Source organism: Typopeltis vanoorti, chromosome 14 (assembly GCF_054136105.1).
Source record: "Typopeltis vanoorti isolate ZY-2024b chromosome 14, IOZ_Tvanoo_1.0, whole genome shotgun sequence".
In the NCBI taxonomy this organism is placed as follows: domain Eukaryota; kingdom Metazoa; phylum Arthropoda; class Arachnida; order Uropygi; family Thelyphonidae; genus Typopeltis; species Typopeltis vanoorti.
This window is the reverse complement of record NC_143562.1, coordinates 121,865,796-121,891,657: the sequence shown is the minus strand read 5'-3', so window position 1 is coordinate 121,891,657 and position 25,862 is coordinate 121,865,796. Positions and strand designations below refer to the sequence as shown.

The window sequence follows — 25,862 nt, the reverse complement described above, 5'->3', positions numbered from 1 at the left end:
TAGCAGATCCTGTACTTCGATACCATTCTTTCATTTAATTCTCTCCTGATCCTAAGTATGCATTCTGTTTTTAATGACACTTGTGCTATTATCACAATTATTATATACATGTATTTACAAGAATATAGTAATATTATTACTGCAAATAAATCAAGTAGAAACTAACTGGTCATCATCGTTTCATCACCGTGATCACGAAGTTAAGCTACAACAAAGAATGTCAAGCCTATTTACAAAACTGAGTCATGTGCTAGATGCCATAGTAAGCAAGCGATTATTATGAGAGTAATAAGCCAACATGAAGAGCTAAACAAGATAGTCTAAAATCAGGGAAAGCAAAATATGAACTATCATCATCATCAAATTCCTGCCATGTATCCTCAAGAGGTGTACAGGATATGATAGTACTACATGAAAAAATTACATCATTACTAACTTCCTATCTACAATTTTCCTCCAAAACAGTCTGTTACTTGTCAAGACTCCAACATTATCAGATCTTACATTTCTATCGTCTAAGGCACTTTGTACCGTATCAATCCACCTATATCTTGGTCTTCCTCTGGGTCGTTTTGCTGTCAACCTGGCAGAGAACACTTGTTTTGCTAATCTTTCTTCACCCATTCTGTTTAAGTGACCATACCACCTGAGATTAGCTCTGCTAACGCATTCCTGGATGGTGACAATGTCAAGTTCTTTCCTAATATCCTTGTTTTTAATATGATATTGCCATTGATGCCATCTGTTCACGCCTCTAATCTTTCTCAGGACTCTCATATCTGCTCTCTCTAGTCTTTGGTCAAGTGTTTTACTTCCGACCCAACTCTCAGATCCATAAATTAAAACTGGTTTGAACACTGTCTTGTATACAGCTAATTTAGTGTTCCGATATGAATTTATTCAATTGACTTCCCACCATACCAGCTTTGCTGATTCTGTTGTCTATTTCTATATTGAATTTACCAACCTCACTAAAAATCATGCCTAAGTAGCTGAAATGTTTTACTTGTTCCACAGGTTCTCCATTCACAACACAGTTGACATTTTCAATGATTCTGCCTGTTATCATTGTCTAAATAAATCCGCTACAAGCAAACTTGTAGCAGATTTATTTAGAAGTATAACATCATCTGCATATGAACTGTAAATATGAAATTCTCCACTAAATTAAGTATTTAAATGCAGTAAATGATGCAATGCAATCAAAGCATAACTGCTTAAGTGTGGCACGTGATTAGTATAATACATCAACTATATATGCAAATACATTTCTTCCGTACACTTTCTGTCTAGAATGGTAGTGCTAAGTAATGATCTTTCCATTTTCCTCTGGATAATCCTCAACTTGTTGGTCAATTTTTTTTTTTTTTTTAGTCAACGTCCACATTGCACTACCATATGTCATGACTGGAAGTATATCTCTGTATCCTCCTCTGTTATTCAAGTCTCACTAATTCCAGTTATTTTTGGCCAGGTTGAACTAACAAAGGCCAGAAACTTCACTCATATTCCTGTTCTGACATTATTATCTAAGACATCCTGGGACTCAGGAAGTCATCAGGGGAGGTTGTATATTATCCATACCAGTTGTCATACCTTTTCTTGAATTCACTCACACTACCTGCACTAACCACTTCGAAAGGTAAGCCATTCCAATCATTACTGCTCTACAAGAAAAAAATCTAGCCTTCATCTGTTTCTTGATTGCATTGATTCTCAACTTCTGTGGATGTCCTCTCCCCAGCCTCCATCAAATGAAAAATTCACTGTACTTATATACTGTGTGACGCTTTCAGAAGTTAGAAGTTTTCTCTCATATCACTCCTCTTTCTGCTGATTGCTAGTGCTTTCAGTCCACAAATTCTCATTCTGTCCTCATAATCTACATTCCACATGAATGGCCTTTAACACCCTCTCCTTCATTTCTGTGTGTTTAGTATAATACATCAACTAATTTTTACCTCAAAAATTAGGAGACCAGATCTGCATGCAAGAGGCGAGGTGAGGTTGTTTCATAACTACTGTTTATCTTGTTGTGATTGTTCCACTCAAATTCACAATTCATTTTTGTGAAAACAGGACAGATGGGGCACCCTGCTTAAGCAGAATAAGACATGACGTATTTACAATACAAGTGTTTAAAGCAAAAATGCCCAGAAGAAATCATTATATAGGTGGGTGATGCATTTATTATTGCTTTAGAAGACCAGAATTTGTGTGTCGAGCAAATTTAGAGACCTAAATTGACGAGGGGTGATTAAGGGTTGAAGCTGGATAGCCGAGAGTAGAGCCCAAGTGACCTTTTGGGGAATGAAGAGAACTGATCAATCCTCACCTTCTCGTAGTGCATTCATTTATATCATCATTGGATGATATAAATGAACGAGGATTGACTGGAAATTTGGAATTTATCTGACCAAATTGCATTCTTATCGACAAAGTTCGTGCCTTGTTGGAGATCTCAACAGCAGAGTAGGAAATGATTACAGGACATATAGAAATGTTGTGGGAAAATTTGGAGAAAAGAGTAAAGCTAATAATAATGGTAAGTACCTGCTAGATATCTGCTCAAGACATGGAATAGTTATTACTAACATCATGTTCCAACATAAAAATGTGCACAAATTCATATGGAGAGAAGATGCAAGGAATAAGAAAAGTCTCATTGACTCTGTTATTGTCAACAGTAATGTTTTTCCACTGGTTCAGGACACAAGAGTATACAGATGATTTGAAATAGAAAGTGATCACCATTTAGTGTTGAGCAGGATAAAATTGAACTTCATATTGAAAAGAAGGGTTCGTAAGAAAGTTTTGAAATGAATCAAAGTTGAACAGCTATCTGATTTGGGCTGTAGACTCAACACAAATACACAAAGATTATTTAAGAAAAATGGAAAGAGTTTGAAAACAAGAACCAGACCTTGGAGATACAAAGCAAATCTTAATGAAAACTTTGATTGATTCATTCATTCAGAGAAGCATGTGATCAAGTAATCTGCAAGAATAGAAAAATCAGAACTCCATGATATTAAAGAGGCAGTCAATGAAAAGAAGAAAGCATATCAAAAGTTTCTGGAAAGTAAGTCAACTTGTGCTCCTAGGGAATACAGAGAAGAATGTAGGAAAGCACAGCATGTGTAAAATTAGCTAAACAAAAATCATGAGAAAACTTTGGTAAGAACATAGAAAATATATATCAGGAAGGTGGTAAAATATTCTGAAGGCTGTTGAAAAAGCTCAGAAATAGAAGAAAGAGTACTGTAAAAGGAATTAGAGATGATAAAGGGTACATGAAAAACTGAAGATAAAGATATTCTTGATGTGACTGTAATTGGATGGTAGTCGGAGGGTACAGATGCATTTTCCTTCTTTGGAATGAACGCTGTTCCTGACTGGCAAAGATATGGTGGTAGATATTTGGCAGACAGAAGTTGGTCCACAAAATCCACAAAGCTGATTATCTTCTGAGATCTATAGTAGATGTTACTGATTTTGCCTCATGTAAATTATCCAAGCAATTAGTGAAATCTCTTATTCCCTTACTGCAATACCGACATAACATTTACATAACTCTGTCTCCATTTTTTTTTTTTTTTGTAAATAATTCTGATATATATATTTAAGAAATAAATATATCAGATCTGACATTACACCTTTTATATATATAATGTTTTCTTCCTGATATCACAGGTCTCTTTTCCTCTGCCATCCATTTTGGCTATTTTCCTTGGAAGAACAACATTTATAAAAAGATAGAGGGTACTGCTAGAGATTCCCCCCCCATCTCACACCCCCTTGATACTTTTTTTCATGGAAGATTTTGAAAAGCACACTCTTGACTCACTCTTAAGCCTTCTATCTGGTTAAGATATGTAGATGATGTGTTTGTCATTTGATAAACAATAGTTTAGCCTTCCTAATGGTGCAGATGCATCTCACAGGCCTCATACAGGTGCCCTACGTAGATAGCACACTATTCTTTTGTTCTGTCTGGTTTCACTTATTTTATTGTTGCCTTTGTGTGTTCTATTTTATACAGTTTTGTTGTTTTATTATTATTTTATGTGCTAGTATAAAGTACAGTACACAGAATTACCCCCCCCCCCCAACAATATAATATGATAAAAACTCTAACCAATAGAGCCAACAGTCTTTGTTCCGTATTTACAGCACCTTCTTATCTAATGGCTACAGTTCCTATAGACTCAACAAAAATACTTAACCTTTCCCCAGTCCATCATCTTCTTTTCAGAATGATTTTAGTAATGATGCCATCACTGTTTACCATGTCTGGGGCACATAACTGAAAAAATAACCAAAATTAAAAAATATATATACAATTTCTGCACCACCTTCAATCCTCATTTGATCTTCTATCTGTCTATCCTTATCCATTTCCCTAAGAATCAACTCCTTCTCTCATTTCCTAATGTGTATAAAGTCTTGTTTTCCTGCAAGTTAGCTTAATTTAGACAGATAGAAGATCAACTGTCATTTGCATGGAAGAAGATAAAAATACAACTATAATCATGACTACGTATAGTTAGGTCTAGCAGATTATGATTTACATGCTACATACAGAATCAAGTGGGAAAAACCAGCATGCTCTATCTCAGAGTTTTGAAGCGAGACTTTTTTAGAATCTATAGCTTCCCTCAAAGACCAGCCTAATCTGAATAAATATGGATCTATAAACTTCCCAAAATATGGGAAACATTAATCCTCAGATATTCCATATTACATCTGAGACCTCATACAGGTGCCCTACCTAGTTAGCACACTAGTCTTTTGTTCTGTCTGGTTTCACTTATTTTATTGTTGCCTTTGTGTGTTCTATTTTATACAGTTTTGTTGTTTTATTATTATTATTATTATTATTATTATTATTATTATTTTATGTGCTTCGCAACTATATGCCTGGGGAATGAGTGTTCTAGGTTCGATTCCCGTCAGAGACGTGAGGAGCTGAAGGAACGTCATTAGCCAGGTTAGCCGGTCTTGGGCATGGACAGTAGGATTTTTCCTCCAGTTTATCCTGGAGTTTTTCATCCCACAAAGTAGGCAAACCGGCCTTGAGAACTCAACACTATGGACATATAGGATACACCAGGGCATAGGGCCACCTTATCCTATGAACAGTTTGAGGTCCGATGATTAATAAACCCTTGACACTGCATGGTAAAAGAGGTAAAAGGAGGATGAGATGAGATTTTATGTGACACCTCCAAAGAGTCCAAGAACTCTTGCGATGACAAGGGGCCATCCCTGGAAGTAATGAAAGGAAGCTGTGAGCAAGAGGGTGAGGAGTGGTTTCTTTGTGTGGAGGGTGTTGAACCTTGGAATGCATTGCCTGATAGAGTGGTGAGAGCAAGAAGAGTCAATGAGTGGTATGTGACAGACTTTGTGTTTCCTAGAAGGACCTCCCATGATGAGTCTCTTGACTCCATGGAGGCCTGAACAATAATAATAAAATAATAACTCATCACGGGAGGACACTCTACTCCACTATATGCAACTCACCGTCTCCCCTGCTTGATCTTCGAACTGCTACCATCAACACACAACACTACCACCAACTGTATTTTTTATCTGTAAAGTGCATGTGTTCTCATGGCCAATTTGCCTGTACACTGGAATGAAAAACTTTGCTGCCTCCATATGAGATTGGCTAACTCACCTTCAATTGAAAAAGCCCATATAAAGATTCCTTTCATCACAACGAGAATTGAACCCAGGTCTTTTCCAAAGGGCACAGTGCCCAGTTGTTCTTCCAATTGCACTACGGAGGCACTTATTATTGTATACTCCCTGAAATATCTCTTTGACTAAGAAGAAATAACTATTATCCCTAAATATTCTTAAATATGGTGCTCTTTCTCTTTAACCATCCTATCCCAGTTCTGTAACAATTAATATTCCATCTACAGAGCCTGTAGTAAGAAAGAATATTAATAACTTTATATGGAATAAAAATTTTCAGAAAGCTAAATATAATCGAAATATTAAATATATAAAATATTTCTTAAAATTTTTAAAAGAAATATTTTTTTTTTAATATTTCTTATATGAGAAATATTTTTTTTTTTCACATATATATCCACGAAGAATTTTCTTGCGATTTATTTTGTCCGCGATGAATTGTCCAGACATGGATAAATCAATCAACGTATAAAAAAATAAATCATATGGTATGATGATTCAATAATTAAATTTGTGCTTCATGAAGGAGTCACTACATCAAGCTTCCCAGGAACTAAAATAAATTATGTAACAAAAGTAATTGGTAAACAGAAAAGAAAAGTAAAAGAGATGGTAACGTTAGTCAGAACTAATGATTTCAGATGTGTGATAATGAAAAGTAAAAATGGTTAGTTTATTACCACGATGCAATAGCAGTGAGTTAAGAGGGAGGGCAATGATAGCAAATAATTCAATGTACAAGTTATGTAAAAAGAATGGGTGTAAGTTTTGGAATGTGTGGAGTGAGTTTGATTTTAGAAAAGATTTGTATAGGAGGAATAGCATGCACTTGGTTTGATTTGGCATCAGGTGCCTAGAGAAATTATTTATTAGAATGAGACCTAATACAGAGAGTCAGGGTATTTTGGGAGGAATGCTGAGGATGTGTATGTAAGTGCAGCTGGGATTTGTAGACATAATAGTGATACAAATGGCAGTGAGCACAGTAATGACTCTTCTGAATGGATGGGATTCAATTTGGTTTCAAGTATTTAATGTCTCTACACGAATGCCAGGAGCATTAGAAACAAAACGGTTGAGTTTGTTGCTTTCGTGAATATGTTGTGGCCTAAAATTGTTGGCATTAGTGAAACTTGGCTCTCAGAGTTGGATGGTATAACTGCAATCGAGTGCAAAAGATGTAGTATTTTCTAATGCTCTTGGCATTCATATAGAGACAAAACAAGGCAGAAATTGACAGTGAGCATGCCATACTGACCTGAGAAGTAGCCAACTATACGGACATTCCAATTAAGACAGGTTATATGCTGTACTACTACTCTGGACATTATGACAAACTCAGGAGAATACTATCTTTGGTTCTATAGTATGTGTTGAATTGAATGGAAAGGATATCGGTAATGTATGGGAAACTTGGAAAACATGCTTAAATGATGCAGCATCTGAATGTGCCCCTAGAGTTTGAAGAACAAACAGAATGGATGTGCAATCTCATTAAACAAGCGATTCATAAGAAGAAAAAGATGTGGAAGGAATATCCTGAGAATAAAAATTAGAAGAATTATGAATTATTATTATTATGGGCGACTCCAAGGAGTCCTTAGACTCATCGAGAGAGGCCCTAAACATCATGTCCATCACAACTATTCGACATTCACACAGTATCTATCATACTTTGCTTTGAACTCGTTCACTGTCATAGCACCCACAACAGACTCTGGCAGCTTATTCCACTCATTCACCACTCTAAAAGTAAAATACCCAGCTCTAACACCCTTACTAACTACACTCTTGCCCAGCTTCCATAGATGTCCCCTAATCCTCCCACCACCAGTCCTTCTCAAAAACATCCTCTGAATTAATCCTATAGAAACCCTTCAGCAATTTGAATGTCTCAATCATATCTCCCCTTTTCTGCCTATCAGCCAATTTCTGCAACCCACAAATCTTCAACCTGTTTTCATAAGGTTCATTCCATAGACCTGCTAACATCTTGGTCACTCGCCTCTGGATCCTCTCAATCTCCTCCCCATCAAGAAGAAACCTAGGTGACCAAATCTGGGCACAGTAATCAAGATGGGGTCTTATCAAGGCTCAATACAGAGGAACAATTACTTGCTTATCTCTGCTCGTCAAAGTATTCTTCAGCATCCAAGTGATTTGATTAGCTGTAGTAGCCACTTTTGCGATGTGCCCCCCCCCCCCCAAACTTCAACTCCCTCTCCACCAACACTCCCAAGTCCCTGGCCTCATCAATCTCATCAGTGGGGTACAGTTCCACCAATGTGATATATTGCTGCTAATCCACCCCAAAATACATAACCTTACAATTTTGCCACATTAAATTGACATCCATTCTCCTTAACCCAGACCTCCAATCTATCCAAATCATCCTGCAAAATTTTGACATCTTCTGCATTCACTATTGTCCTACCCAACTTAGCATCATCACCGAACAAATGAACCATTCCTCTCAGCAGGCCAGAAAAGTTACAAGTATTGTATGGAAAGCTAAGTTGAAGCATGAAAAGAAATTAGCTGCACAGGTTAAAGGGAACCCAAAAGAATTCAATCGTTATGCTGCAAGCAAAAGAAAGAATGAAGCAGTACAATAATTTTACTGAGTGCAGATGGTACCCTAGTATCAGAACCAGATGAGGTAGTTCAGATAAGTGTGAACCACCAAGATCTATCAACCTGGTATATGTAACATAGTATACAATGCTACCACTACATTCGATGAAGAGATAGAAGTGCATGAGAAGGAGGTTCTAGAGCTATTGCATAACCTGGATAAGAATTCAGCAGCAACATGCAAATACAAAGCTACATGCTCTGCTGCTATATTTTCCTTAGAATAAAACATCATTTTAACAAATATTTTATCAGCATAGTGATATTTTTATACCTCTTTTATTTCATTTTCAATTACCTAAAACTAATGATAATATATTCAAAAAACAAAATTCTGTTAAGATATTTAAATATCTTAGCAAAATAAAACATTCCATCTAATTAGGCACAATTTTTTTGTGAAGTTGGCAAATTAAATATGGAAATAAACAATAGAATTAACAAAGTTGGTATGGTAGGAAGTTAAATGAATAAATTTATATGGAATAAGAGAAAAATTAGTCAAAGCAGTATACTACCTCTATACAAAATAACAAAATTACATGATAACCATATTAATAGACTTAAATGAAAGTAAAAATATTTTGTACTGAAAATAACAGTATGTCATCAGTTTGTGTAGTCAACAATCAAATCAAAGAACAGGACTACGAGGTACATATAACAATCGGTTTACCCATTAAAAACAATTGCCATATGCTAGAAATTAATATTAATATAAACAAATAATTATAAAACTATTTTTGATGTTTATATAAAATGAGGAGGAGTGCATAAGGGTCAAAGCTGTATAACTAAGAGGAGACCTCCACATAGCTTTTAAAGGAATCCAGAAAACTGACCATGCTTCTGACCTAATGGCCAATCCTTGCCTTCTTGTGGTGCAGTCTATTAGGTATCTACCTGGATACTGAAAGAACGAGGATGGGCTGGCAATTTGGGATTTAGCTGACCAAATTGTTTTCTTATTGGATTAAACCACAAATAAAATGATGTTACATCATGACAGAATTTCATGCCTGCTGGGGCTTCGCCCAGTTAATCAAAGTCCGCATTGTTTTTGCTAGGGAACCAGGGTGAACAGCGAAAAGTCAGCTACTAGAACAAATCCTAAAACACACATCCCAATTCAACATCACCATAATTCAAGATCGGTACTATCAACATAAGAAGCCTGAATGGCAAAGAAATGCAGCTGGCTGAGGAATTGAACAAGTACCAGATTGACATGTTACGGATGACTGAAACAAAAAACGAAAACTGGTGAGATCTTTCTAAGCAATAAATACAAAATGTTATATTCAGTCAATAACAATCAGGGAAAAGGGCAAGTAACTATAGTATTCAACATTAAATATGAGGCTAATCTTCTTGAATGGCAGGCAATATCAAGTGGAGTGATTTGGGCAAATATCGGAATGGGGAGTTGGACAGTGAGACTTATTTGTTCCTATGGTCCCGCCGAAGGTTCTACTAAGGTAGAAGTGGTGGAATTTTTTGAGGCTTTAGAGAAAGCAATTGACACAATGAAAAAGGAAAAGTTGATCCTTGTTGGGTATCTAAACAGCAGAGTAGGAAATGATTGTCAGACATACAGAAATATTTTTGAAAAATTTGGAGAAATGAGCAAAGCTAATAATAATGCAAATACCTGTTGGATTTCTGCTCAGGACATTATTATTATTATTAACATCTGACCTCCATGGAGTTAGAGACTTATCGTGAGGAGGAACACACTATTCTGTGCAATAGTGTGTTCAACTCATCCAACCATGCTTTAAACTGATTCAATGTGTCTGCATTCACAACACACTCAGGCAATGCATTCTCCTCACCAACCATCCATGCAAAGAACCCGCTCCTCACTCCTCTGCTCACACCATCCTTATACAGTTTCCAGTGATAGCCTCTTGTTCTACCCCCCCCCCTCCCATTCTATGAAAAATCTTTTCCATGTCAACCTGATAACAGCCCCTAACTAGCTTATATGTTTCAATCATATACCCCCTCTTCCTCCTATTCACGAGGCTCTGCAACTTACATTTTCTCAATCTGCCTTCATACTCCACATTACAAAAAAGACTGACCACCTTTGTGAATATTTTCTGGGCTCTTTCCAGTATACCCTCGTCACTATGAAGATTCGGCAAACAAATCTGTGAATGGACTGGTTACTAATAACACACTGTTCCAACATAAAAATGTTTATAAATTCACATGGAGAGAAGAGGCATGGTAAAGAAAATTCCCATTGACCATGTTATTGTTGTTAGTGATGTTTTCTCACTTGTGCAGGACACTACAATGTACAGAGGATTTGAAATTGGAAGTGATCACTATTAAGTTTTGAGCATGATAAAACTGAATTATATATTGAAAAGAAGAACATATAAGAAAGTTTTAAAACAAATAAAAGTTGAGCAGCTTTCAGATGCGAACAGTAAACAAAAATACACAAACATTATTCTAGAAAAATTGAAAGAGTTTAAGAATAGGAACTAACCCTTGGAAATTTAGTGGAGTGGCAAGCCCTGAAGAAAACATTGATTGATTCAGCCAGAGAGGCATGTGGTGCGGTTGTCTGCATGGATACAAATTTCAGAACTCCATGGTGGACACAGGAAGTTAGAGACATTGAAGGAAAATAAGAAAGAGCATATTGAAAATTACTGCCAAATAAGTATGTACTCTTACAGCAAATAAGCTTGTGCTCCTAGAGAATACAGAGACCAATGCAAGAAAGCTAAACACTGTGTAAAACTAGCTAAACAAAAGTCATGGGAAAACTGGCAAGAACATAGAAAATAAATATCAGAATGGTAGCAAAATATTCTGGAGGCTGTTGAAAAAGCTCAAAAATGGAGAAAAGATTGTTGTAAAAGGAATTAGAGATGATAAAGGTGACATGAAAGCTGGAGAAAAAGATATCCTTGATGTTTGGAGTAATTACTTTGAAAAATTGCCAAATGAGACGAGCACTGACATCACAGTGGTAAAAAACACTCAACAGGCATTCAATCAGGAATACATATCCATACTTAAACTAGAAAAAGCCAACAAAAGCCTGAAATATGAAAACGCAGGCTGGAGTGGATGATATTCGATCACAAATGTTCAAGTATGGAGGTATAAAAGTCTTGCAGTGGTCGCACTGCATAGTTCAGAAAGCCTGGACAGAGGAATGAATTCCATATGATGGGTGTAGAGCTCTCATAGTATTCATATATATGAAATTGGAAATAAAACTAAATGTGAGAATTACAGAGGTATTTCCCTACATAGTATTCATGGTAAGACTTATGCAAGTATGCTTGAGAAACAGCTGAGAAGGATTGTGGAAGGGATGTTTGTGAAGAACAAGCCAGATTCACCAGATAGATTAAAAATAAATTAGAGATGTCAAGAAATTATATTCTTGGTTTAATCAAGTAAGGAATACTTATCCATACTTGAAGTAGAAACGGCCATCAAAGGCTTGTAATCTGGAAAGGCAGCAGGAGTAGATGATATTCGACCAGAAATGCTGAAGTATGGTGGTATAAAAGTCTTACAGTGACTGCACTGCATAGTTCAGAATGCCTGGGCAGAGGGACGAATTCCCGATGATTGGAGTAGAGCTCTAATAGTACCCATATATAAAAAGGGAAATAAAACTGAATATGAGAATTACAGAGGTATTTCCCTACTGAATGTTCCTGACAAGATCTATGCAAGTATACTTGAGAAATGGTTGAGAAGAATTGTGGAAGTAAAGCTTGAAGAACAAGCTGGATTCAGGCCAAATAGAGGCTGTCAGGATCAGATCTTCACTTTACGACCAATAGTGGAGAAAGTATGGAAATATTACAAAGATCTGTATTTAAGTTTTGTCGATCTGGAAAAGGCATATGACAAAGTGCCAAGAGAGAAGCTATTCAATACGCTACAGTTATATGTTGTCAATGGGACATTATATCAAGCAATACTTAGTCTTTATTTGAGTTGTAAGCCAACAGTTAGAATTGAAGGAAGTACAGGAAGATGGTTTAATGTTTAATCTGGTGTGAGACAAGGATGTACATTATCCCCTCTGTTATTCATTATCATATGGATCACATTATGAAGGAAAGTGGTATTAAATATAATATCAGAATTGGAGATTTAATGTCAGCTCTTTGCCTTATGCAGAGGATGTTATACTTCTGAATAAATCCGTTAGAAGTCTGCAAGATTCCCTGACTAAATTGAATAACTGTTGTAATAGATATGGTATGAAGGTCAGCATTAAAAAGACAAAGACAATGAAAATAAGTAGAATTTTTGAAAATGTCAACTGTGTTGTGAATGGGGAACCTGTGGAACAAGTAAAACATTTCAGCTACTTAGGCACGATTGTTAGTTGATGGTAAATTAAATATGGAAATAGACAACAGAATCAACAAAGGTGGTATGGTAGGCAGTCAATTGAATAAATTCATATGGAATAAGAGAGAAATTAGTAAGAACACTAAATTAGGTGTATACAAGACAGTGTTCAAACCAGTTTTAACTTATGGATCTGAGAGCTGGGTCAGAAGTAAAACACTTGACCAACGACTAGAGACCACAGATATGAGAGTCCTGAGAAAGATTAGAGGCGGGAACAGATGGCATCAATGACAATATCATATTAAAAACGAGGATATTAGGAAAGAACTTGACATTGTCAGCATCCAGGAATGCGTTAGCAGAGCTAATCTCAGGTGGTATGGTCACTTAAACAGAATTGGTGAGAAGATTAGCAAAGGAAGTGTTCTCTTCCAGGTTGGCAGGAAAACGACCCAGAGGAATACCAAGATATAGGTGGATTGATACGGTACAAAGTACCTTAGACGATAGAAATATAAGATCTGATAAAGTTTGAGTCTTGACAAGCAACAGACTGATTCGGAGAAAAATTGTAGATAGGAAGTTAGTAATGATGTAAATTTTTCATGTAGTACTATCATATCCTGTACACCCCTTGAGGATACATGTCAGGAATTGATGATGATGATATCCAATGTAGTATTGTTTTTGTTTTTTTACACAGAACAGCCTGTCTGCCCAAAGTATGTCAGATGACACTCACAAAAACCAGCTATAGATAGAGGTGAAATTTTGTCTTTTGAAGAAAGTATGAAACGAGAAATTTTGTTGATAGCAAAATGTGTGGGGTTAAGGTGATACTACTTCAAAATTCTACCAATAGGTTCAGAGATACCAGATATATAAGATATTGGAACCCTGCGATATGTTGAAAAATCCTTAGTTATTGGAATGCAGGAGTGAACTATTTGTTGGATTTGATGAGGATTGCAACCATTTAATTCCATTAAAGTTTTGATAGTGAGAAGTTCTTTTTGTAAGTTTGATGGAGAGGAGCACACATTATGTTCTCTATTAATTAATGACTTGATAACATCAATTGTTTGGGAGATGTGATGAGCAGATGTTTGATGAAAATATCTACCAGTAAAGGTAGGTTTCTGCTAAACACTAGTTGACAAAATACTGTAGGGTTAAGTGCTGTGTGATTAAGAATGATGTTCAAGAATGGTAAACTATCAGCATTTTCTTTTTTCTTTTTCTGTGATAAATTGTATGCTTTACAAGGGCTATTGTTCCAATGTAGGAAAGTGAGAAATTCATTTCCAGAATGAGGACAAACAACAAAAACATCATTAACGTAACAAAACCAAAGAGAGGATTAGGAGTGAATGGATGAGAACAAGATATCTTCTAGATCCAGCTTGTCCAACCACAGGCTGCATGCGGCCCAGGACGGCCATGAATGCGTCCCAACAAAAAATCGTAAACTTACAAACTTTATGAGATTGTGACTAAAAAATACCATTAATAATACTACAAATACAATTTTAAAATGCTATTAATTTATAAGCAATGAACTTTTGAATTTAACACGTTCTTTAGCAATGAGAGATTCATAAAATCATTCTCAAATAATTGTATTTATTCAAAATTGCCGCTCATGCGAGTAGTTACTTCTCGACATAATAAATGGCGCTAGTGCTCTTGCTTCCTACTTTTACCATGCAATAGATGTCTCTCTATGTGTGCATGGGTACGCTGGTACAGCTTTCAGTGTGCAATTGTAAACACTCGAGTTGACACGGAAGAAAGGTGCAGACGTTATGTGTGTTTGTGGCGATTTGGTGAGTAATTTTTTTAGTAGTAAAAATTTGGTGATTATTAAACTTAGCTTTCTAATTTTCAATCTATTTTTTTTTTTTAATTTCAGCGTGGCTTCCACAGCATCTCAAAAGAAAACCGAACCAAAGAAAAGAAAAATTATAGAAGAAGGAAGATACTTCAACGAAAAGTGAACAGACGACTACTTTTTTTGTCGAGGCAAATACTAAGGCAATCTGCTTAATTTGTAGGGAATTTGTGCCGGTTTTCAAAGACTACAATTTGAAAAGGCATTACACGCAAAAACATACTGCGAAATTTAGTGCGTATCAAGGAATGTGTCGTAAAAGCATAATAGCAGAACTGAAAAAAAGTCTATCATCTCAACAAAGTTTTTTTTAAAAAATAATATCTGAAGCGGATTCTATTGTAAAAGCTAGTTATGTGGTCGCAAACTTGATAGCAAAAAAATTCAAAACCATATGCCGATGGTGAGTTTATTAAGCAATGTATGGAAAGCGTGGCAGGTATAATTTGCCCTGATAAAAAAAGGGGATTTTTCTAAAATCAGTTTATCTCACCAGACTATAGCCAGGCGAATTGATGAAATAGGAAAATCTATCAAAAAAGGTTTGGAGAGTAGAGCTGCTAATTTTAAATTTTATGCTTTGGCGATAGACGAAAGTACTGATGCTACTAATACAGCTCAATTGGCAATTTTTATTAGAGGTATTGATGATGAATATAATATCACTGAAGAAATGGCTTCTTTAGTCCCATTAAAAGACACAACTAAATCAAGAGATTTATACGAAGCAGTGAAAAATACGTTAAAGTAATTTTCTTTGTCCATTGTGAACATATCTGGTATAGCTACTGATGGTGCCCTGGCGATGATTGGTAAAAGAGATGGACTTGTATAATGAATAGAAGACGATGCAATTGCCTCCCAAAATTTAAGTATGATGAAATATCACTGCATAGTACACCAAGAAAATTTATGCGCAAAAGCTTTAAAGATGGATAACGTCATGCAGATTGTCATCAAGGCTGTAAATTTCATAAGGGCCAAGGGATTGAATCATCGCCATTTCCAGGAATTCCTTAAATTTATGGATGCTGACTATGGGGACATCATTTACTTTTCGGAAGTAAGATGGTTAAGTCGAGGTAAAATGTTGAAAAGATTTCATGATTTGCGAAATGAAATCAAGTCGTTTATGGAATCAAAAACAAAATTTGTGCCAGAATTTGACGATGAAAACTGGCTCACAGATTTGGCATTTTTAGTAGACTTGACCGCTCATTTAAATGAGTTAAACATGCGTCTTCAAGGTGAAAACCAATGCTTCAATGTTTCAAACTATAAGAGCATTCGAAATGAAACTGAAACTATGGCAATCTCAAATTAAGGCTAACAATTTTATGAATTTCGACACGTTGGCTAAACACGGTCCTGTGAACAACGAAATATATGCAGCCTTGCTTTTCGATTTGATACAGGAATTTGAGAAGAGGTTTCAAGATTTCCGAAAAAATCATCAATCTTTTGATATATTTGCGACTCCATTTTCAGTTGACATAAACATATCACCTGCCAATTTTCAAATGGAATGCATAGAGCTATAATCTGACATTCAACGTAAAGAAAAATTTAATCATGTCTCTTTACTGGACTTCTAAAAGCTATATCTTCCCAGAGAAAAATATCCCTCACTTCACAATCATGCCTTATTCATGTCATCGCTATTTGGAAGCACCTACATTTGTTAGCAGCTATTTTCAAGGATAAAGCACACGAAGAATAAAACTAGAACCAAAATATCTGATGAACACCTTGAGAACTCACTGAGAATTGCAACTACTTCCATCGAACCAAATATCGAAGCATTAGTGTCTCAAAAACAATGTCAAATATCTCACTGATTTCATGTTGCTGTCTTGTCTTTTACTTTTATAATAAAAAATTATGAATTAGTGAAGTTTAAATTACTTAAATATGTTAACTATACATTCTACGTTTTTTTGCTCATCAGCTATCGTTAGTGTTAGTGTATTTTATGTGTGGCCCAAAACAACTCGTCTTCTTCCAATGTGGCTCAGGGAAGCTAAAAGGTTGGACACCCCTATTCTAGATTGTTCAAAAAATAGTTTGTCAAAGATAGAGACAGAGGGGCTACCCATGGCAGTGCCTTCAATCTGTTTATAGAGCTTTGTTTTTCCAGCTGAAATATCTGGATTGTATAACCGATTCAAAAATCTTCATAAGATCAGCAAGGAAAGCATCATATAGTAAACTAATGATGTCAGTTAACAGAATGTTGGTATAAATATTGAAACAGTGTCAATACTAACCTTGATTTTTTTCAAGAAATTGTGTGGAATTCTTAAGAAATGATCTTGATTGTCCAATATGGGCAGTTAATAACTGTGCAAGAAATTTTGCAATTCTATATGTGGGACAAAGTCATTGCATTAACTAGATAATTCACAATGGGGATTACTGGACAACCTTCTTTATGAATTTTTGGTAGATCATATAAACAAGGACTCCTTCCAAAATGGGTGTGTAATTTATATAAATTATTTTGATCCCAGTGAACAACTTCATTAAGGAGCATATTTAATTGTTTAATCTTTGTTTTTGTTGGGTTATAACTAATTTCTTGATAGGTGGAGGTAATCTGTAAAAAAATAAAAATAAAAAAACAGCCTATCATCTTCACAGAGTCAGCCTTATACATTACCACTACAACTTTTCCTTTATCTACTTTCAAAATAGATATATGGTTCTTTTGTTTTAATGAATGCAGTGCACGGAATTCAGTAGTAGGAGTAGAAATTACATGAACGTAATTTGCCTCTAAAGAGTAAAACAGCAATTTCAAAGCATTGTTTATTAGCATTTTTGCTTGAAGTCCCAACAGATTATTATTATAATTATTATCCAGGCCTCCTTGGAGTCAAAAGACTGATCGTGGGAGGTCATTTTTAGGAAACACAAAGTTTATCATACCACTCCTTGAACCAATTGACTGTTCCAGCTCCACCCACGCTCTCAGGCAATGCATTCCAAGGTTCAACCACACCCCCCCCCCCCCATTCCAAGAAACCACTCCTCACCCTCTTGCACAGCCTCCTTTCGTAACTTCCAGGGATGGGCCCCTTGTCATCGCTCCAACATGGAATAGATCAATATACAGGATGGCTAGCGTGCAAAGATGGATGGAATGAGTGACACAAGCTGTTAAAAATTTGAGATGTAGCAACCATTTTTAATTGGTTGCTGCATGCCAGAAACCAATTAAAATCATCTTGTATTCCCATTTGATTTGCTTGTTGTTTCTACAAACTGATGACACTGTTATTTTCAGTATGGAATATCTGTACTTTCATTAAAATTTATTACTTTGGTTATCATGTAATTTTGGTGTTTTAGTGCCTTTAACCTCCCTACCGTCTTAGGTGGATGAAATAGTTTAGACCAAATTGCACTTCTTATCTATGTTATTCAATGGGTGTTGCAGAATTGTATCCAGATTTATTATTATTATTCAGACCTCCATGGAGTCAAAAGACTCATTGTGGGAGGTCCTTTCTAAGAAACACAAGTCTATCAAGACTCATCGAGGGAGGTCCCTCCTAGGAAACACAAAGTCTATCATACCACTCCTTAAATGCATTGACCGTTCTCGCTCTCACCACTCCATCAGGCAATGCATTCCATGGTTCAACCACCCTCCATGCAAAGAAACCACTCCTCATCCTCTTTCTCACAGTTTCCTTTCATAATTTCCAGGGATGGCCCTTTGTCATGACTTCTTCAACTAAGCGAAAGAACTCCCCAGTGTCAACCCTGTAACCACCTCTCAACAGTTTAAAAGTCTCAATCATATCACCCCTCCTTCTATCCACCAAACTGCAGTCCACACTCCCTCAGCCGATCCTCATGATTAACATTGTACAGTCCTGAAACCATCTTTGTTTTCTGCCTCTGTACCCTTTCCACAGTTAATTTATCCCCTTCAAATCCTGGGGACCAGATCTGAGAATAATAGTCTAAGTATGGTCTGATTAGAGTCTTATACAACGGAATGATAACCATTTTAGCTCTGCAGGTCAGCGTCCTTCTCGTTATTGCAGCAATCCTCTGCGTTACCTTCACTACCTTTGCAATATGTGTAAATGGTTTCTATCAATCATCAAACCCAGATCTCTTGTCTCTTCTACTTTCTCCAGTTTAACTCCTCCCATAGAGTATGCAGCGTCCTATCGACGTGTCCCAAACCTCGAGACCTTACATTGTGCTGCATTAAACTGATAATTCCATTCATTTGCCCATCTATCTAGCGTATTCAAACCCTCTTGCAGGGCTACCACATCTGCACTATTACTAATAACTCTTCCCAGCTTCGCATCATTCGCAAACAACCGAATATCCCCTTGCAATCCACGGACAATGTCATTGATATAAAGGTTAAACAATATAGGTCCCAGTACTGAGCCCTGTGGAACCCCACTTGTAACCTTCTGCCTCTTTGATATTGCTCCACCATACACAACTCTCTGATACCTATCGGACAGCCAATCCTGAATCCAATAAGTTTTAAAAGAGGTAAACCGTGAATAGACATATCGGTACACAATAAATAACGGAAAAAACTCACGTTATTTATTGTGTACCAATCCTGAATCCAGTTGACCAATCTGACATCTAGACCCATGTGCTGCAACTTGAATATCAGCTAATCATGTGGCACCCTGTCAAATGCCTTTGCTAAGTCTAGGAAAATGGCAGCATATGCCTTTCCCTCATCTAATGCTCTTGTAACTTTATCATAAAAGACTAGCATATTGCTAAAACAAGAGTGTCCCTTCACAAATCCATGTTGACTCTCACTGATAACATTACCCTAATCTTTTCCAATGCTGTATATGGTCCCTCACTACTTTCTCCAAGATCTTACTAACTACTGATGACACACAAACTGGCCTGTAATTAGACACTTCCAGTCTGCTACCGCCCTTATGCAATGGCACTATCTTACCTTCCTTCCATTCCGTGAACACCTATCCCATAGCCAGACTTTCATTGAAAAGGCAGGTCAAGGGCGCTGTTAGTTCCTTAGCACATTCTCTCAAAACTCGTGGTGAAATACCATCTAGTCCCACAGTTTTATTAACATCCAGAGTACTCAGTATGTGGAACACACTCTCCTCCTGCACCTCTAAACCTCGAACCTGCTCTATCCCTCTGGTATTAAAACCTTCTCCAGGATGAAATACAATCATACCCCGACCTTACGCGAATCCGAAGTTTCGTGGTTTCTTATATGTACGTATTCCCGTCATTCCTCACCACTAGTCATATCTTTCCAGTGCCGGCTGCATTCGCCAGTGTCGCACATGCTGTGAACAAGCACTGACGTGTTTCGTGCGGTCCCCATTCATGCACAAAAATTATAGTTTACAAACCTTGTGATTGTTTAATGTTATGTTCTTGATATAAATTTTATCACATAAAAGATAATAATGTTGTCCAAAAGAAGCAAGTCCAATTCTTCTACAGCTAGCAAGAAAAGAGAAACATTGACTTTGAAAGTAAAACTCAACATAATTAAGGATTTTGAAGGCGGAATGAAAATTTGTGAGCTAGCAAAGAAGTTCCATCTACAGAAATCCATAGTAAGAACAATCATAAAAGAAAGGTTTACAGATTTTGGAGGATATAGATTCTAACGAGGAATGAATTGTAGCCACAAGGCAAGGAATAAAAAAATCATTAGCTTGCTATGAAGAAATTTTTTGTCACAAGAAAAAGACATTATGCCATCGGACGAATCTATTAGATTTTATGAAACCATCGACATCGAAATAACTTTCTTTTTTTTTTATGTACGAGAAACTACAATTATGATTATATTTCTTAAAAAATATAGGTGTTTTTGTAAACCTTTGGTCCCAATTGTATGTTTGTATATATAAATTACATGCAAAATTATACCCCGAGTTACGCAAATTTGACTTAGGCACTTTTTGTTGGTCCCACCTACCGTGTGGACCAACAAAACTTTATTGGAATACAGTCATGGTATGACTTATTCCATTAAAGTGTTCATTGAACAATTCTACTATGTCCTCTGCATCAGTCACTCTCTTCCCATTTTTATCCCACACTGTCATTCTTCCACAGTCATTTCTCTTCCTACTGGCCACATAGCTAAAAAATTCAATAGGATTTTCCTTGGATCTAAGGGACAATCTTTTCTCATATTCCAGTTTCACCTTCCTTACCATACTAGTCGCTCTTCTGGCCTGTGTCTTATATTCTTCATGCATCTTCTCTTCACCTGTCTCCTTATATCTCTTCAGTAGCCTCTTTTTCGCATGTAGCTTCTGTTTAATATTGTTTGTCATCCACTTTACTCCAAATTGTGTCCTCTTCTTCACTCGTGGAATACAGTTTACCATTGTTGCTAACAAATATTCCTTCACAATTTCTCAAGCACTAACGATATCCCGGCCTTCCAATTCCTCCCTCCACAAAACGTCCCTAAGTTGACGTCTAAGACTATTATAATCATCTGCTTTATAATTCCACATACGTTCCCGTCTCTTTGATACTCCTGCATGTCTGTTCATTTTCCAAGTCAAAACCATGTGGTCACTCTCTCCAACTGGTGGGAGAGATGTCATCTCAGTTATTATCAGCTCTTCTGACACTATGACCAAATCCAAAACTCTTGAAACTCTTGTTCCCTGTATTACATGTTGCCTAAAACATCTGTCCCTCAAGAATTCTAGAAATTCCATTCCCTTATTGCTACATGCATCTTCCTTTCCCCAATCTATACTGCTGTAGTTAAAATCTCCCATAACAATTGTTCTTCTTGCACTTGCCATGCTCAACTGTCTCAACAGCTCCTGGTCCCCTCCCTCTGTGCTCCTTGATCTGTAGCAACACCCCACTAAATATCCTGTCTTGCCCACCTCCACCTAACACCATATGCTTTCAAAATCATTAGTGTCACAGCCTTCCAAAGCCTCCATTCTTAGAGGACATAGGTCGTCACTTATCATAAGTAGTACTCCACCACCACACTTTCCCTTCCTATCCTGTCGAAAAATGCTGTACCCAGCAACTTCTATTCTTGTTATTATAACCTCTTCTCTGTGATCCCAATAATCTTTGGCCAGGCTAATGCTATTGGTGCCACCAATTCCTCTCCCTTAGTCCAAATACTCCTGGCATTGGTATAAAGCATAAAAATGCCATTGTTTCTATACCCAGCATTATCCCCTCTAGACTCCACTGGACTGAGCATTACCTGATGTCGTCCCCTTTCTCCCAAATACTCATTCCGACAAGAGGCCACCCCTGCTACCATCCACACTGGAACACACTGACTCGTTCAGAACAGCAATCTCCAGATGCCTACGTCCTTCCTCATTCAAATGCAGGAGGTCTCTCGCATACAATTCCTCTCTGCTCTTAAAACATACTCCAGACCGCCACATATTCGAATCCTCTCTTCTGACACATTCTCGCTATTATATCGCTCTTCTGCTCAGCTCGACATTATCATACCTAGGCAACACACACACACACTATTTTTCCTCTCTGTGTCTTCTTTTGTACAGCCTGAAGCAAGAATCTCATATCTCTCGCTGCCCTATTTACACCACCACTCAAATCATTTGTTTCCACCATCACAATCATCTCATCCACCCTTTCACCTCTCTTAATTGCCATAGCCACACTTTCTATTGTTCCTCCTGGCAAACACTCCTCCCGCATCCTATCTTGAACACCACGGATCATTGAGTCCCCATACATTACACCTCTTACCACCATCCTCGATTGCTCACATGCATCCCTCACTCTCTCTCTCTCTTGTAACAGTTTCTCTCTGTGCTCCCCTACTTACATGCCTTCCTGACATCACTCTATCTCTAGTCCCTGTGCTCCCTTGCATTCCTCTCATTCCTTCTCTCTTGCTGTTTCCATTCTTTCCTCTTCTATCATTCCTATATCTGACACTCATTCCCTCTCTTCATCTTATCCTATTCCCACCTCTTCTATCATTCATACAACTCTCTCTCATTCCCTCTCTTATACGGTTCCTAGTCTCTCTTCTTCTGCCATTCCCATATCTCTCTCTCAATCCCTCTCCTCTATTGTTGTTCCTATTCTCTCCTCTTCTCTCAATTCCCAAAGCTCTCTCACTCCTCCTCTGATTCGCCTTGCATTCGTCTCTTCCATTCATTTAATTTCATCTTTCACACTTCTCATCTCATTCCCCAGACATTCCACCTGCTCTTTCAGCTCATCTATCTCTCTCTCTCTGTAAGTCATCCACTTTTGTTTGCCATTCATCCTCCCAATTGAGACCATCTCCTAAAACTTCAGAATCATTCAACCTTTCCATACTACCCTCTTGTTTTATTCATACTTCTCTCGCCCTCTATCATATCCGTGATCTCTCTACGTTGAGAATCTCCTCTCTGACTCAACGTGGTCAGTTATGGTCATTTCTAAATCACCAAGTTCCTCCCATTGCCTGCATTTTGCGCATATACGTTTTCCCCCTTCTTTCTCCTGCCACATATACAATCGCCGGGACGCATACATTCCACAAGTCCCGCATGCTACAAAATCCTGTATGATATCGCGCAAAATGGAGTGCTTAAATGGGGGGGGGGGACTTGGCGATACGCCATTTGTAATTTTAACTGCCGCCATTATTCAAAATAGTGTCGCTAATTAGTGTCAAAAAATAAACGCTAAATAAGTACAAACAGTTTAAAAAATAAATGCTAAATAAGTATGAACAATTTCAAACAGAACATTTAAGTACACTAGATATAAATAAAATGAAATAACTAAATAATGAAAAGTTATCTTTAGTCTTGTCTTCCACCGATATGCATTCAATTCTGACCCGTCTTCTCAGTAACCAAAATACACAATATTGCGACAACTAACTTAAAAAATAAATAAATAACCACTGATGGACACTCATATTCCAGAAAACAAATTAGCACTACAAAAACGTAGAAAAAACGGACTATTCACCAATTAATAAGGACTTTCTTCATCACAGCTCAAATTCTCCGCCACGTTGCTATGCCGACTCTAGCGCCACCAAAACTAGTCTCATCATTTAGCTGGATGTCTATAGATGTCATGACTGATTATGGGGTTAAAGATTAAACAAGATATACTTTACAAGGAACAGCATAGGGTTAGTAAGGGAAGTAATGTCTGAGTAATTTGCTCATATTTTATAATAATGTTATGGCAGAGTTGGATAAACGAAATGAATACCCTTGTATACTGTAGGACTTTGCTAAGGCATTTGATAGAATACCCCAAAAGACTGTTGCATTAACTAGATAACATGAGATTGGAATATATACTATTAGTTTGGATAAGTGTAGTGGATGACAGATGGTATGAGAACATGGTATATGGGAATGTGAATTTCTCAGATTTAAGGTGACCAGTGGTGAGCTCCAGAGATTAGTCCTTGGACCATTGTTGTTTAATCTATGTGTTAATGATGTTCAACTGTTCACTTATGATGCTAAAATAGGCAGGGCAATCAGGAATGCTACTGATGAATAGCATTTACAGATTGATTTGAATAAACTGGAACAGTGGGAAATGGTAATGGATATCAATTCAATATTTGTAAATGTAAAGTTATACACTTTTGTGTGATGTGATATCCAACAGCATATTTTATTGGTAGGATTATGCTTAGAATAGCTGACGAGGCTAGAGATCTTGGAGTTATGGTTGATGAAAGTTGATGTTCAAAAGTCGCATAACAAAAATTGCAAATACGGCTCAGAGTATAATTGTAATGTTGATATGAACTTTGACTTATAAGAATAACATGGAAGTTATTTTGCCTCTTTACAGGGCTTGGATATAACTGCACCAGGGCTGCTATGTGTAGATTTGGTCTCCTGGGTTCTAACAGAATAAATAAGCAGTGGAAAGGCTCCAAAGAAAAGTTGCAAAGATGATATCAAGACTATGGAATGTAGAGTATGAGGATAGATTGAGAGTATGTGGAATGCAGACACTGGTAGACAGAAGAAAGAAGAGGTCTGTAAACTTTTGAGCAGGCATTATAGGATATTGGTTGACATTATATGGCAGGTGGGGAGAGAACAAGGGGGGGGAATTCATGGAAGTTAAGTTTGAGCTAGATTTTTCTCTCATAGAACTGTGAGTGCATCTAATATGAATGACTTTAAGAGAAAGTAGAACAGCTGGTGTGGGTGAAGTATGGCCTCCCTTGATGAGTCCTTTACTCCCTGAAGGTCTAATAATAATAAACATCTATTATAGCCAAATTAGCACTAAACATCTATTTTCATCCTTTCTCAGTGCTGCTTTACTCCATTAAGCCTCCAACATGAGTAGCAGATTCTGGTTAACTGTCATCTTATCATTAAATGCTCTATGCTTTCCATATTGGGACATGCAAGAAGCAAGCAAAGAGGGTAAAGCCATCTACATTCAGGCTGATTAAAACAGAAGATTACATAACTTTCATAAGATTCATTGAAGGCCATAATTGTAAGATGCACAGTAATTGCCCTACTACAGATGTGCTATAGTGTGACATAGAACAACAAAACAACATATTATGCTTTCCATATTGGGACAGGCAAGAAAAAGGGAAAAGCTTCCCACATAAACATACTATCTAATGTCACAATCTAACATTAGACAGTAGGTATATTTGGGTGGCTTGGGTAAAAAAACCAAAATACGTCTTTTATATCTATTTTGATATATATGATATATAAAAAATTAATAATAGTTTTTATTTCTGTGAAATTAGTGTTTTCATCTTTTAACTCTTTAGGGTTCTCCAGTTAAAGATGTTAGTGAAGAATCTCCTAAGAAAGAAAAAAAGAAAAAGGGATTGAAAACACCATCATTTCTAAAAAAGAAAAAACATAAGAAAGATAAAGAAAAGAAAGAAAAGGGAGCTTCAGAGACATAAAAATCCTGGTAATGATTATGGAAATACAGAATGATACATTCCTTAAGATAGTAGTGCTATCTCTTTTTTAAAATACAGGGTGGCTGATAAGTCATGAAAGGATTTAAACATTTAATAACTACTTTTTTATTCATTAATTATTTTTAGTCTTTTTTATTTGTTGTTGTTATATTGAAGTGAAGAACCTGAAGATTTTTTTTTATTAGTTATGAGCAGTGACTGATTAAGCCCATGGAATTAAAATTTACAGGGCCCCCTAAAAATAACTATAGCTTCCACTACAGTTATTTTTTTCTCGAATTCGAAGCGCAAATGTTGGATACAGCATCTGCTCCAATGTTTTTTTTT

At 36.7% G+C, this 25,862-nt stretch overlaps 1 protein-coding gene across 8 annotated transcripts in view; it reads left to right on the top strand.

Annotated features, from left to right (window-relative positions):
* The window catches only part of LOC150099873 (protein hu-li tai shao-like), a 542,656-nt gene that overhangs the window by 455,820 nt on the left and 60,974 nt on the right, over positions 1-25,862 (top strand). For all 8 annotated transcript variants that reach the window (XM_090404245.1, XM_090404248.1, XM_090404250.1 and 5 more), the window contains one exon: positions 25,374-25,522. In XM_090404245.1, the coding sequence (XP_090260371.1) occupies positions 25,374-25,514 (141 nt within the window). In that variant the 3' untranslated portion in view covers positions 25,515-25,522. The remainder of the gene's footprint in view (positions 1-25,373; positions 25,523-25,862) is intronic.